At 40.5% G+C, this 14459-nt stretch overlaps 1 protein-coding gene across 1 annotated transcript in view; it reads right to left on the reverse strand.

The window, feature by feature from the left end:
* luzp2 (leucine zipper protein 2) overlaps positions 1-14459 on the reverse strand; it is a 433448-nt gene that overhangs the window by 63666 nt on the left and 355323 nt on the right. Inside the window, exon 7 of the mRNA XM_061974821.2 lies at positions 6617-6679. Within this exon, the coding sequence (XP_061830805.2) occupies positions 6617-6679 (63 nt within the window). The remainder of the gene's footprint in view (positions 1-6616; positions 6680-14459) is intronic.

Below are 14459 nucleotides of genomic sequence, written 5' to 3' on the forward strand. Positions count from 1 at the left end.
AAATATCACACACAAACGTACAAACCCCGTTTCCATATGAGTTGGGAAATTGTGTTAGATGTAAATATAAACGGAATACAATGATTTCCAAATCATTTTCAACCCATATTCAGTTGAATATGCTACAAAGACAACATATTTGATGTTCAAACTGATAAACATTTTTGTTTTTGCAAATAATCATTAACTTTGGAATTTGATGCCAGCATCACAGGTGAACAGGCAAATTGGGAACAGGTGGGTGCCATGATTGGGTATAAAAGTAGATTTCTTGAAATGCTCAGTCATTCACAAACAAGGATGGGGCGAGGGTCACCACTTTGTCAACAAATGCGTGAGCAAATTGTTGAACAGTTTAAGAAAAACCTTTCTCAAGCAGTTATTGCAAGTAATTTAGGGATTTCACCATCTACAGTCCGTAATATCATCAAAGGGTTCAGAGAATCTGGAGAAATCACTGCACATAAGCAGCTAAGGCCGTGACCGTCGATCCCTCAGGCTGTACTGCATCAACAAGCGACATCAGTGTGTAAAGGATATCACCACATGGGCTCAGGAACACTTCAGAAACCCACTGTCAGTAACTACAGTTGGTTGCTACATCTGTAAGTGCAAGTTAAAACTCTCCTATGCAAGGTGAAAACCGTTTATCAACAACACCCAGAAACGCCGTCGGCTTCGCTGGGCCCGAGCTCATCTAAGATGGACTGATACAAAGTGGAAAAGTGTTCTGTGGTCTGACGAGTGCACATTTCAAATTGTTTTTGGAAACTGTGGACGTCGTGTCCTCCGGACCAAAGAGGAAAAGAACCATCCGGATTGTTATAGGCGCAAAGTTGAAAAGCCAGCATCTGTGATGGTATGGGGGTGTATTAGTGCCCAAGACATGGGTAACTTACACATCTGTGAAGGCGCCATTAATGCTGAAAGGTACATACAGGTTTTGGAGCAACATATGTTGCCATCCAAGCAACGTTACCATGGACGCCCCTGCTTATTTCAGCAAGACAATGCCAAGCCACGTGTTACATCAACGTGGCTTCATAGTAAAAGAGTGCGGGTACTAGACTGGCCTGCCTGTAGTCCAGACCTGTCTCCCATTGAAAATGTGTGGCGCGTTATGAAGCCTAAAATACCACAACGGAGACCCCCGGACTGTTGAACAACTTAAGCTGTACATCAAGCAAGAATGGGAAATAATTCCACCTGAGAAGCTTAAAAATTGTGTCTCCTCAGTTCCCAAACGTTTACTGAGTGTTGTTAAAAGGAAAGGCCATGTAAGTGAACATGCCCTTTCCCAACTATTTTGGCACGTGTTGCAGCCATGAAAGTTAATTATTATTTGCAAGTTTATGAGTTTGAACATCAAATATCTTGTCTTTGTAGTGCATTCAATTGAATATGGGTCGAAAATGATTTGCAAATCATTGTATTCCGTTTATATTTACATCTAACACAATTTCCCAACTCATATGGAAACAGGGTTTGTACACACTTGCTGTGTTTCCATTGAAAAATAACAGCGATACTTCTAAAATTCCCATAAAATACATTTGCGACTTGTAGGTGTTTCCAATGAAAGGGTGTTTTGCGTCATGAGCTGTAATTCTAATCCCCTAAGACTCCACTTTGAGGAAGATAGTGCAGCCACCGCTGTTGCCGTGATGTCAATATAAGACGAAGGCAGCGGGTGATCGCCCAAAGGCAACGTCCTTACGGCCCCCTTGACCCTTGTTCGGGCAAGTGGGTCCCTCCGAGCCTCTATTGCGAGAGGGCCCAGTGCCGACCCCGGCCGACCAATCGGAAGCGAGACCAAGACCTGCCTGCCCTAGTTTTCCTGACTCAGTGTTCAAGTGACCTCTAAATGCTATTATGCTTTTGCGAAACACTTCAATATCGAAACGTCTCAAAAACCACATGAGAGCGCAAAAATGTTTCAGCGATATTTGAGAGGTTTTTCGAAATATGGGTGTTTCCATTACCAGTTTCTTATTGCGATATTTAGGTTTTGCGCATTCCATCCATCCATTTTCTTCCGCTTATCCGAGGTCGGGTCGCGGGGGCAGCAGCCTAAGCAGAGAAGCCCAGACTTCTCTCTCCCCAGCCACTTCGTCCAGCTCCTCCCGGGGGGTCCCAAGGCGTTCCCAGGCCAGCCGGGGGACTTAGTCTTCCCAATTTGTCCTGGGTCTTCCCCGTGGCCTCCTACCGGTCGGACGTGCCCTAAACACCTCCCTAGGGAGGCGTTCATGTGGCATCCTGACTAGATGACTGAACCATCTAACTTTACTAAGCATTTGTTATTCAAGTTAGTTTACAGTATTGTTGCTTAACTACTAGCTTGCTTGCTACTGACAGAGAGTTCCGGTAGATTGTCACTGAAGGCATCAAAACTATGAATGAACACATGTGGAGTTATGTACTTAACAAAAAAAGGTGAAGTACCTGAAAACATGTTTTATATTCTAGTCTCTTCTTTGCACACTCTTGGCATTCTCTCAATGAGCTTCAAGCACCTGTGAAGTGAAAACCATTTCAGGTGACTACCTTTTGAAGCTCATCAAGAGAATGCCAAGAGTGTGCAAAGCAGTAATCATAGCAAAGGGTGGCTATTTTGAAGAAACTAGAATACAGAACACATGTGTTCATTCATAGTTGTGATGCCTTCAGTGACAATCTACAATGTAAATAGTCATGAAATTAAAGAAAACACATTGAATGAGAAGGTGTGTCCAAACGTTTGGCTTGTACTGTATATACATATATATTTACATATATACTTTTATATATATGTGCTCCCAAAACACCACCATTTTAACATGCACGATGCTTTTTGAAAAGACAAAGCAAACTTTTGGACAATAAACATTGTTCGAAAAACATCCCAATAGCATGTACTATGAACAGGAGTTATATGAAATAATGTAATACCATTGTTCAACATTTACCGTACCTTGGGAACCGGATTAATGCGATGTCTCTTTCGAGCTGATTCTCCGTCCAGTGTTGCCAAGTCCCCTTATTATCCGCTTATTATGAGCGACTTGTTTTCATAGAGCTGGTTGCTTGTTCCTCTCACACCATCTGGCAAAACTGTCTCCGTTGCGTCACAATAGGAATGAGAGAATCGCTCTTTATGTTCCACAAGGACGTATTTGAGTGACGGACCGGAGAGGTCAGTGTTGACAACAAGCCATGTGTAAGCCTGTGTACCAAAGGTAATACTCAAACGTCCAGTTTGGTCGAGTCAGGACTGGACATGTTGAAACACGTCAAACACAACCTCAACAGCTTCTAAATAATTTTATGGATAAATGTATGTTGTTTGAAGGACTGTGGCTGCATTCCACAGGTAGGACATATTTTTAATAGTTTGTTTTTTCAGATTATGTCTACCGCTTCTTTTCCTTAGGAATTAACTTTCTTAGTTCAAACGTTTGGAAGGCGGGATTGTGTCGATCTCTGAGTGGACGTTAATGTTTATTTTTTTGAATACACGAAGCAGGAACAACAATGTGGAACAATATATTAACTCTTTATTGCTCGAATATTACTTCAACCGGCAGGGAAAAATTCTCTTAACTCAAGGTATGTTCGCAACTTTAAGCATACGAAAAAGCTGAATTACCGTATTTTCCGGACTATAAGGCGCACTTAAAATCCTTTCATTTTCTCAAAACTCGAGAGTGTGCCTTATAACCCGGTGTGCCTAATGTACGAAATAATTTTGGTCGTGCTTACTCGAAGCTATTTTATTTGGTACATGGTGAGCCTTCCTGGTAAGGTCTATTCAGGTGTACTGGAGAGGAGGCTACGCCGGATAGTCGAACCTTGGATTCAGGAGGAACAGGGTGGTTTTCGTCCTGGTTTTGGAACTGTGGACCAGCTCTATACTCTCGGCAGGGTCCTTGAGGGTGCATGGGAGTTTGCCCAACCAGTCTACATGTGCTTAGTGGACTTGGAGAAGGCATTCGACCGTGTCCCTCGGGAGGTCCTGTGGGGTGTGCTCAGAGAGTATGGGGTATCGGACTGTCTGATTGTGGCTGTCCGCTCCCTGTATGATCAGTGTCAGAGCTTGGTCCGCATTGCCCGTAGTAAGTCGGACACGTTTCCAGTGAGGGTTGGACTCCGCCAAGGCTGCCCTTTGTCACCGATTCTGTTCATAACTTTTATGGACAGAATTTCTAGGCGCAGTCAAGGCGTTGAGGGGATCCGGTTTGGTGGCTGCAGGATTAGGTCTCTGCTTTTTGCAGATGATGTGGTCCTGATGGCTTCATCTGGCCAGGATCTTCAGCTCTCACTGGATCGGTTCGCAGCCGAGTGTGAAGCGACTGGGATGAGAATCAGCACCTCCAAGTCCGAGTCCATGGTTCTCGCCCGGAAAAGGGTGGAATGCCATCTCCGGGTTGGGGAGGAGACCCTGCCCCAAGTGGAGGAGTTCAAGTACCTAGGAGTCTTGTTCACGAGTGAGGGAAAAGTGGATCGTGAGATCGACAGGCGGATCGGTGCGGCGTCTTCAGTAATGCGGACGCTGTATCGATCTGTTGTGGTGAAGAAGGAGCTGAGCCGGAAGGCAAAGCTCTCAATTTACCGGTCGATCTACGTTCCCATCCTCACCTATGGTCATGAGTTTTGGGTTATGACCGAAAGGACAAGATCACAGGTACAGGCGGTCGAAATGAGTTTCCTCCGCCGGGTGGCGGGGCTCTCCCTTAGAGATAGGGTGAGAAGCTCTGCCATCCGGGGGGATCTCAAAGTAAAGCCACTGCTCCTCCACATCGAGAGGAGCCAGATGAGGTGGTTTGGGCATCTGGTCAGGATGCCACCCGAACGCCTCCCTCGGGAGGTGTTTAGGGCACGTCCAACCAGTAGGAGGCCACGGGGAAGACCCAGGACACGTTTGGAAGACTATGTCTCCCAGCTGGCCTGGGAACGCCTCGGGATCCCCCGGGAAGAGCTGGACGAAGTGGCTGGGGAGAGGAAAGTCTGGGCTTCCCTGCTTAGGCTGCTGCCCCCGCGACCCGACCTCGGATAAGTGGAAGAAGATGGATGGATGGATGGACATGGTGAAATGATAAATGTGACAAGTTGATGGCAGTCACACATAAGAGATACGTGTAGGCTGCAATATGATGGCAGCCACACATAAGAGATACGTGTAGTCTGCAATATGACTCAGGTAAACAACACCAACATTTTATATGTTCCATTGAAAATATAGAACATTACACACGAAGCTCAAAAATCTATCAACATGTTTTAGTACGACTTTGGTAAGCTATGAAGCCGCACCGCTTGATGGATTGTACTGTGCTTCAACATACGAGTATTATTATGGTGTGTGTATGAGTTAAGACATATTATCTGGCGTTTTGTTTCGCAATATTATGCAAAAGCAACTTTACTTACCTTCTGGTACCTGCTGATCTGTATTTGGGATCTGCATAAGTCCTACAAATTTGCGTGGGTCTGCCATTGTAGTCCGTGCCGACACCGTAGTCGATAAGCTTCTTCTTTTTCTCTATTTTGTTATGGGACATTCATCCTCCGCTGTTGCCATTTCTAATATAAAGTTGTGTAAAGTTCTTACTTATATCTGTCAGTAAACTCGCCATGAAAGCGCTAAAACATACCGGTGTGGTGAGTTGATATTATTCACCCAAGGAACTTTAGTTATTTGAGAGTTCCGGTCGAACGGTTTTTCACAAGACACATTTCCGGCTTTGTTGTTGCACTAGTGAGCCACGGATGAGGAGATGCTGCTCCGTTATTGATTTAAGTAAAGTCTGAATGTCATTAAAACAGTTAGCTCCATCTTTTGACACTTCTTCCACTCCCGTCCTTGCACGCTACACCGCTACAACAAAGATGACGGGGAGAAGACGCTGCCGAAGTTGAGCTACGTAAATAAGACCGCCCACAAAACGGCGCATTCTGAAGGGACTGTCAGAAAGTGGCTTGAAGATGATCTGTAAAACATAATCTATGCAACATTTTGACCAAATAACCACCATTACATGTTATGTAGACCACAAGGAAGTGTTTTACATTTAGAAAAAAAATAAAAATAATATGACTCCTTTAATGCGCCCTATAATCCGGTGCGCCTTTTGTATGAAAATAGACCTGACTAGAGACGCTCATTGGCAGTGTAATCCGGTGAGCCCTATGGTCCGGAAATTACGCTACTCGTAAATTAAGGTAAAAAATACAACATTGTAAAATATTTTATCGGGATACACAATTATTTATATTTCTGCCCATATCACACAGCATTAGATCAAAATGTATAACAATCTATTGCAAGGTAGTTTGCATTTCAAAATGTGGCTCATACAATTTAAAGTACAATTCTGTCAATGTCGCCATTTACGCCATTTAATATGGCTGAAAAAGATAGCAGGGATGTATAGGGAGCACAAAAAGCAGACTGAGACCGAGCCAAATGAGTTTGCAATTGAATAGTCTGCTGGAAGGGATTTCGTAATTGGAGACTAAATTAATTGGAGAATTGCCTGCGACGGGATCATCTTTCCAAGGTGGTCTCAAGTACTTCTACTCCTCTGGTGTGTGTAGACGCTTCAGAGCCAAAAAAAACCGCCCTTCAGTTTGAGCTTACCTTAAAAATTAAATCCTTCTTCCCATACCGCAGTTCTTTCAGTTGAGCCTGGATTTTTTTGGACTGCAAGAGAAAGATAAGAAAATAAGCGTTAGCTTATTCAAATGGCAAAATTGGGTTTAGATCACGTAGCGGGATTCCGCCAGCTGCGGCGGACGACTCCTTTGTGACTGTTCCTGGGGTGAAAAAAACAAAAAGGATAGTCCTGCTGTGAGGAAGAAAACATCAAATCTTCCCTTCACGGAACCGTAAAAGTCCAAACAATAATGCACAGACGTGCTGGCTTCTTGCCTGCTGCCAAATGATGACCTGCACCGCCTCAACCTTAAGTGCCGCCATCACCAGTTTGAAGGGTTTTTTTTGTTGACAACCAGCTGCCATCTATAATCAGTAAGCAACACACTCAAAAACCGAACTGTGTTTGACTGCCACTTCCAACACAGCGACCAGCTGTGTGGCAGTGGTCGACTTCTCGCCAATGCTAGTGTAGCGTGACCAGGCCATTATAAAAACTAAGCGACACAACATGGGACTCGACTGCTCAGAGTACCTGTGTTCTAGTCCTTATTTCAGATCCCATATTTTCAGGGTATAAATTGAATGGAGCGATATTATTCCTTGTTTTGAACCCCAGGACTGTTGAGTCCACACAAGTGATGTAACAATAAACGGTATTAATGAAAAGCCGTGGTCAAATTTGTGTTGAAATTAAATTTGTCGTAAAACCAGGATCGATAACCACATTTTAATGCTGAATATTACACTTTATTAATAGAGAAGGTTAAGACATTGTCATGCAGCAATACGGATATGATTTACTTGCACAACATGTAATGCACATAATATCAGAAGCATTTATTCAGGGACAATATCACAGATTACATTACCAAACATCTTTGACAATCAAAACATTATCGTAAAAATCCACATTTTGTGTTAATAATGTCCAAAACTGTTCTGTAAACATGGTGAAGCTCCTCTCCTCTGAATGCAAGTGCTCCTGCAGCAAGAATATATTTTTGTTATTTCTACAAAATACAAAATCTGGCAAAACCCTAATGCACTGCAGTTGTCATTAAAACCGTGTTTATGTCCACCTTGTGCTGAGCTGTTCAAACAAGCATATTTAAAAAAAAAAACATTAAATTAAATCTAATTGTCCAGTTATGGTAGTAAAAACGTTTGAGTTAAGTATGAACAAAATGGAATTAATTGCGATTAAATATTTTAAATAATTTGACAGCCCCAAATAAAAATAACGAACGAAGAATCACATATTAACAATAAATTGGAAAAATAGGTTACTGTAAGTGGGAATATTTAACAGAGAAAAGTAAATCAAACACATTGACAATATGTAAATATGAGTGTAAAAATTATAACTAAATTATACAAATCATGAATAAGTTGTGGATATCAATTAGGCAATAATTTATTGTTCACATTAAATAAATGACATGTATTGCTTGAAGTGGACCTATGATGAATTGTGTCTTTTCAGACTCATAAATGTTGTTAAAATGTCCACAAAAGTGATGTAACAATACACGGTATTAATGACAAGCCGTGGTCAAATTAGTGTTACCGTTTTAAATTAAATTTGTCGTAAAACCAGGATCGATAACCGCATTTTAATGCTGAATATTACACTTTATTAATAGAGAAGGTTAAGACATTGTCATGCAACAATACGGATATGATTTACTTGCACAACATGTAATGTACAGAATATCAGAAGCATTTATTCAGGGAGAATATCACAGATTATATTACCAAACATTTATGACAATCAAAATATGATCGTAAAAATCCACATTTTGTGTTAATAATGTCCAACGCTGTTCTGTAAACATGGTGCAGCTCCTCTCCTCTGAATGCAAGTGCTCCTGCAGCAAGAATATATTTTTGTTATTCCTACAAAATACAAAATCTGGTAAACCCTAATGCACTGCAGTTGTCATTAAAACCGTGTTTATGTCACCTTGTTTTGAGCTGTTCAAACAAGCATATTGTTTAAAAAAAAAACATTTCATTAAATCTAATTGTCCAGTTATTGTAGTAAAAACGTTTGAGTTAAGTATGAACAAAATGGAATTAATTGCGATTAAATATTTTAAATAATTTGACAGCCCCAAATAAAAATAACGAACGAAGAATCACATATTAACAATAAATTGGAAAAATAGGTTACTGTAAGTGGGAATATTTTACAGAGAAAAGTAAATCAAACACATTGACAATATATAAATATGAGTGTAAAAATTCTAACTAAATTGTACAAATCATGAATAAGTTGTGGATATCAATTAGGCAATAATTTATTGTTCACATTAAATAAATGATAGCGCACCCAGCTTGAATGCTAACAAGGATACGAGAGACATTAACGTCTTTCCCCATTAAGAAACGACATACAAAGTAGGGCTGCCCGATTATTCGACTTCAAGGTTTTAATTAGTGCGATTACGTACCTTTTTTTGGGGGGTGACAGACGTGTACGCCAATCAGAATTGTTGAGCCTCGCGTTTCAAAGTTTATTTCAAAGTTTATTTATATAGCCCTTAATCCCAGGTGTCTTAAAGCATAAGCCACAACGACATCCTCGGCTCAGATCCCACATCAGGGCAAGAAAAAACTGGGATACAATGAGAAACCTTGGAGGGGACCACAGATTACAAAGTCAAATGTCCCGTTGTGGGAATATTTCAGCTTCAAATCAGATGAGCAATATGAGCCCATCAACACAAACGAACAAGGGAGAATTTTCCAACTGGGAAAGACGTTAAATATTTATTTAAGTAAAATTTTTGCTTACAGAAATGAGAGTCCATTTAATGTTTTGGTTTATTTATTTAGCATGACAACCTTTTTTACCCTCCAATCACAATGGTACACAGTTCTACAGTAATGAGAAATACAAGTTGATATCCTTTTAAATGGTTACTTGCATTATCATTAGATAATATGATTACATTACATACTCTGTAAAATTTTGATCGGTTATCATGTAAACAGAAGCTCTAAGTCTTACCGCTGTGGGAATATTCCAGCTTCAAATGGGATGGGCAATATGAGCCCATCAACACGGACGAATGAGGGAGAATGCCACGATCACGGCCGACCAAGTTTTTCAGACTGAGAAAGACGTTAAATATTTATTTAAGTTAAATTTTTGCTTACAGAAATAAAAGTCCATTTAATGTTTTCGTTTACAGTATTTATTTAGCATGACAACCTTATTTACCCTCCAATAACAATAGTAAACAATTCTACAGTAATGACAAATACACGTTGATATCCTTGTAAATCAGACCTGGGCATTCGGCGGCCCGCGGGCCACATCCGGCCCTTTGTGGGTCCCTGTCCGGCCCGCGTGAGGCCAATCATTCATCCATTTTAAAAAGTATCTATGTCAAGTGTGCAATACAACGGTGCTGCTTTTGTTTTGAAAAGTGTTATTTGTATTACTTCCTTGTGGACGTATGGTCGTGCGCGATTGTGAGTGAATGTGAACAGCGGCAATCACAAATTACAAAATAAATCAAAAAATATATATATAGCGTGCGTGCAATACAACTGTGCTCCTTTTATTTTGAAAAATTTTATTTATGGTCGTAAGTCCATGTGTAACCTGTGAGTGATGGTGCACAGCGACAAGTGATGAGACGCTAAAAAGAGAAAAGTTGATGACGAATGCCGTGTTTTCAACAAGACATGGACTGCCAAGTATTTCTTTACAGAAATTAAAGGTAAAGCCGTGTGCTTAATTTGTGGTACACATGTTGCTCTGTTTAAAGAATATAATTTGACTCGCCACTACACGACGAAGCACGAGGAAAAATACCGGAATCTGTCTGATGAAGCACGCGCAAGGGAGGCTGATGCGTTGATGGTAAAACTGCAAACCCAACAAGGACTTTTTGCCAAATTTCACACCCCCAGAGATGCAGCCATCAGGACAAGTTTGGTCATTTCTCACAAAATCGCCAGAAAAAGTAAGGTGTTTTCTGACGGAGAGTTTATTAAGGAGTGCTTATTGGACTCTGTTGCGCTGATATGCCCGGAGAAGAGGGACGCATTTGAGAACGTGTCACTCTCCCGACGCATTGTAACGAGGCGGGTTGAGACCATCGCTGGAAACTTGGAGCTTCAGCTGAAGAACAGAACGGCCGACTTTGACTGTTTTTCGCTGGCTTTGGATGAGAGCTGCGATGTACGTAACACCGCCCAGCTGCTCATCAACTTACGTGGGATAACTGCAGACTTTCAAATCACTGAGGAGCTGGCAGCCATGCTGTCAATTAAAGAGACAACCACAGGTAATGACTTGTCCACATAGGTAAATGCGTGTTTGGACATGTTAGGACTGAAATGGGACAAGCTGGCAGGTGTGACAACAGATGGTTGTCCAAATCTGACGGGGAAAAATGTTGGACTTTTAAAGAGGATGCAGGATAAAGTGACAGAAATGGACATTTTTGCATTATATTATACATCAGGAAGTGTTGTGTAAGACAGTGTTAAAAATAAAACCATCAAAAGCAATCTGCTTTTGTATAAAGTTAAGTTAGGTTAAATAAAATTATTATTATTATTATTATTTATCTTACGGTATATCAAAAATAATTTGAGCAAAATTTAATTGAAATATTGCCGGTGTGGCCCTCCAGCAGTGCTCAGGTTGCTCATGTGGCCCCCGGTAAAAATGAATTGCCCACCCCTGTTGTAAATGCTTACTTGCATCCTCATTACATAATATGATTCCATTATATACGCTGTAACATTTTGATCGGTTATGATGTAGACAGAAGCTCTAAGTCTTACTGCATAAAACCAAATAAAAGTAAATTATTGCATATTGTTTTAAGGTGTGGCAACTTGAGACTAGAATATGTTGATTGACAGTCTAAAAGTAACATATCTTCCTTCACTCCTTATTTTCCCAGTTTTATGCATTTATATGTACAAAATATAGAAATCAAATCCCAGTTTTGGAGAGAAAAATCGCAATTACGTTTTTTCTCAAAATTGTGAAGCCCTAATACAAAGTATAAACAAATGTCTGTCCGAGCAATTAAGCCATTCATGTGTGCTTGTATAATGATAGGAGAACATTCTATCCAGTAATTTGCAGGCTTTTTTGTTATTTATGCAGCCTAAAATGTCTGAATTTGTGGCATATTTTTTTAGAAAATTGCAGCAAAGTTGCGATGTTTTGAGGCTTTTTTTTTTTGTGATTTTATGAATTTTCTATCAAAATTACAGATGTTTTTCCAACCTTAACTAAAAAAAAAAAAACAATACTGTATTGATTATTTACTCATTTTATACCACACAGTCTTAAAAGTAGACACTAGATGGCAGTACAAGCACATACTCAGAGCTCATTGTTAAATTACTATACTGTTTTAATTACGTAAAACTAATAATAGTAATAGCCATCAATTCATTTTCTACCGCTTGTCCTTCTTGGGACAATGCTGCTGAGCAATGAAAACCCTGTCATGAAAAAATAAATATTAAACAAATGTATAAATATATGTAAAGTAGGAAGTGAGCACGCCAGTGTGTTGCTACAAGTTTTATATACTACATTACCCAGAAGGCTTAGATGCAGAAGACAAACAATAAAGAGTGAATATATTGTTATGCAAGAAACAAACATATCTTTTGATTAGACAGTTGACGCGGCAAAGCAAGTCAAGTTTATTTATAGAGCACAATTCATACACAAAATCATATTTCAAATTATTTATCACAAAAAAAAATCATAATTATTGAAATTAAAACCAATCAAAGAGTGTAGATAAAATATAGTTGTATTAGTTTTCATATGTACAATTATATAAAAGTGTTTTCAGGCTGGATTTAAACATTGCCAATGTAGAGTCATGCCTCACATCTTCAGGAAGACAATTCTAGATTTTAGGAGCATAAAACTGCGTTTTGCCATGTTTGGTCCTGACTCTGGGCACCAGCAGGAGACCACTCCCTGAGGTCCTGAGAGCTCGAGATGGTTCATATGGTTCTAACATGTCAGAGATGTACTTTGGCATTAGACCATGAAAAAGACTTGTACACAAGGAGAGCTGTTTTAAAGTCTATTCTCTGAGCAAAAGGAAGCCAGTGCAGTGACCTACGCACTGGACTAATATGGTCGTATTTTCTGGTTCTAGTCGGGACTCGAGCAGCATAATTTAGGATGTACTGCAGCTGCTTTACAGCTTGTTTAGAGAGCCCAGTGAGAAGGCCATTACATTAGTCTAACCTGCTGGAGACAAAGGCATGGATTAGTCTTTTTAAGTCTGATTTAGACATTATTTCTCTGATTTTGGCAATGTTTTAGGTGGTAAACAGCTGCTGATGTTATTGACTTAAAGAGGAACATTATCACCAGACCTATGTAAGCGTCAATATATACCTTGATGTTGCAGAAAAAAGACCATATATTTTTTTAACCGATTTCCGAATTCTAAATGGGTGAATTTTGGCGAATTAAACGCCTTTCTAATATTCGCTCTCGGAGCGATGACGTCACAACGTGACTTCACATCGGGAAGCAATCCGCCATTTTCTCAAACACCGAGTCAAATCAGCTCTGTTATTTTCCTTTTTTTCGACTGTTTTCCGTACCTTGGAGACATCATGCCTCGTCGGTGTGTTGTCGGAGGGTGTAACAACACAAACAGGGACGGATTCAAGTTGCACCAGTGGCCCAAAGATGTGAAAGTGGCAAGAAATTGGACGTTTGTTCCGCACACTTTACCGACGAAAGCTATGCTACGACAGAGATGGCAAGAATGTGTGGATATCCTGCGACACTCAAAGCAGATGCATTTCCAACGATAAAGTCAAAGAAATCTGCCGCCAGACCCCCATTGAATCTGCCGGAGTGTGTGAGCAATTCAGGGACAAAGGACATCGGTAGCAGGGCAAGCAATGGCGGCAGTTTGTTCCCGCAGACGAGCGAGCTAAACCCCCCTGGATGTCTTGGCTCACACCGTCCCGAAGATGATCAAGAGAAGAATATCGACCCTAGCTTCCCTGGCCTGCTGACATGAGGGTATGTCTACAGAATATATTAATTGATGAAAATTGGGCTGTCTGCACTCTCAAAGTGCATGTTGTTGTATTTCATATGCTGTAAACCTAGTTCATAGTTGTTAGTTTCCTTTAATGCCAAGCAAACACATACCAATCGTTGGTTAGAAGGCGATTGCCAAATTCGTCCTCGCTTTCTCCCGTGTCGCTGGCTGTCGTGTCGTTTTCGTCGGTTTCGCTTGCATACGGTTCAAACCGATATGGCTCAATAGCTTCAGTTTCTTCTTCAATTTCATTTTCGCTACCTGCCTCCACACTACAACCATCCGTTTCAATACATTCGTAATCTGTTGAATCGCTTAAGCCGCTGAAATTTGAGTCTGAATCCGAGCTAGTGTCGCTATAGCTTGCTGTTCTTTCCGCCATGTTTGTTTGTGTTGGCTTCACTATGTGATGTCACAGGAAAATGGACAGGTGTTTATAACGATGGTTAAAATCAGGCACTTTGAAGCTTTTTTAGGGATATTGTGTGATGGGTAAAATTTTGAAAAAAACTTTGAAAAATATAATAAGCCACTGGGAACTGATTTGTAATGGTTTTAACCATTCTGAAATTGTGATAATGTTCCCCTTTAAAGATCAAGTCTGAGTCCTTTATTACCACTAGACTTCTAACATGGCTATCAGGTTTCAGGGAAAGGGTCTCAAAATGTCTCTTTACTTCTGTGGTTTCTGTTTTGTCTTAGTTTAGCTCAGGGGTCGGCAACCAAAAACGTTGAAATAGCCATATTGGACCAAAAAT

This window comes from Nerophis lumbriciformis, linkage group LG15 (assembly GCF_033978685.3).
Source record: "Nerophis lumbriciformis linkage group LG15, RoL_Nlum_v2.1, whole genome shotgun sequence".
NCBI classification, from domain to species: domain Eukaryota; kingdom Metazoa; phylum Chordata; class Actinopteri; order Syngnathiformes; family Syngnathidae; genus Nerophis; species Nerophis lumbriciformis.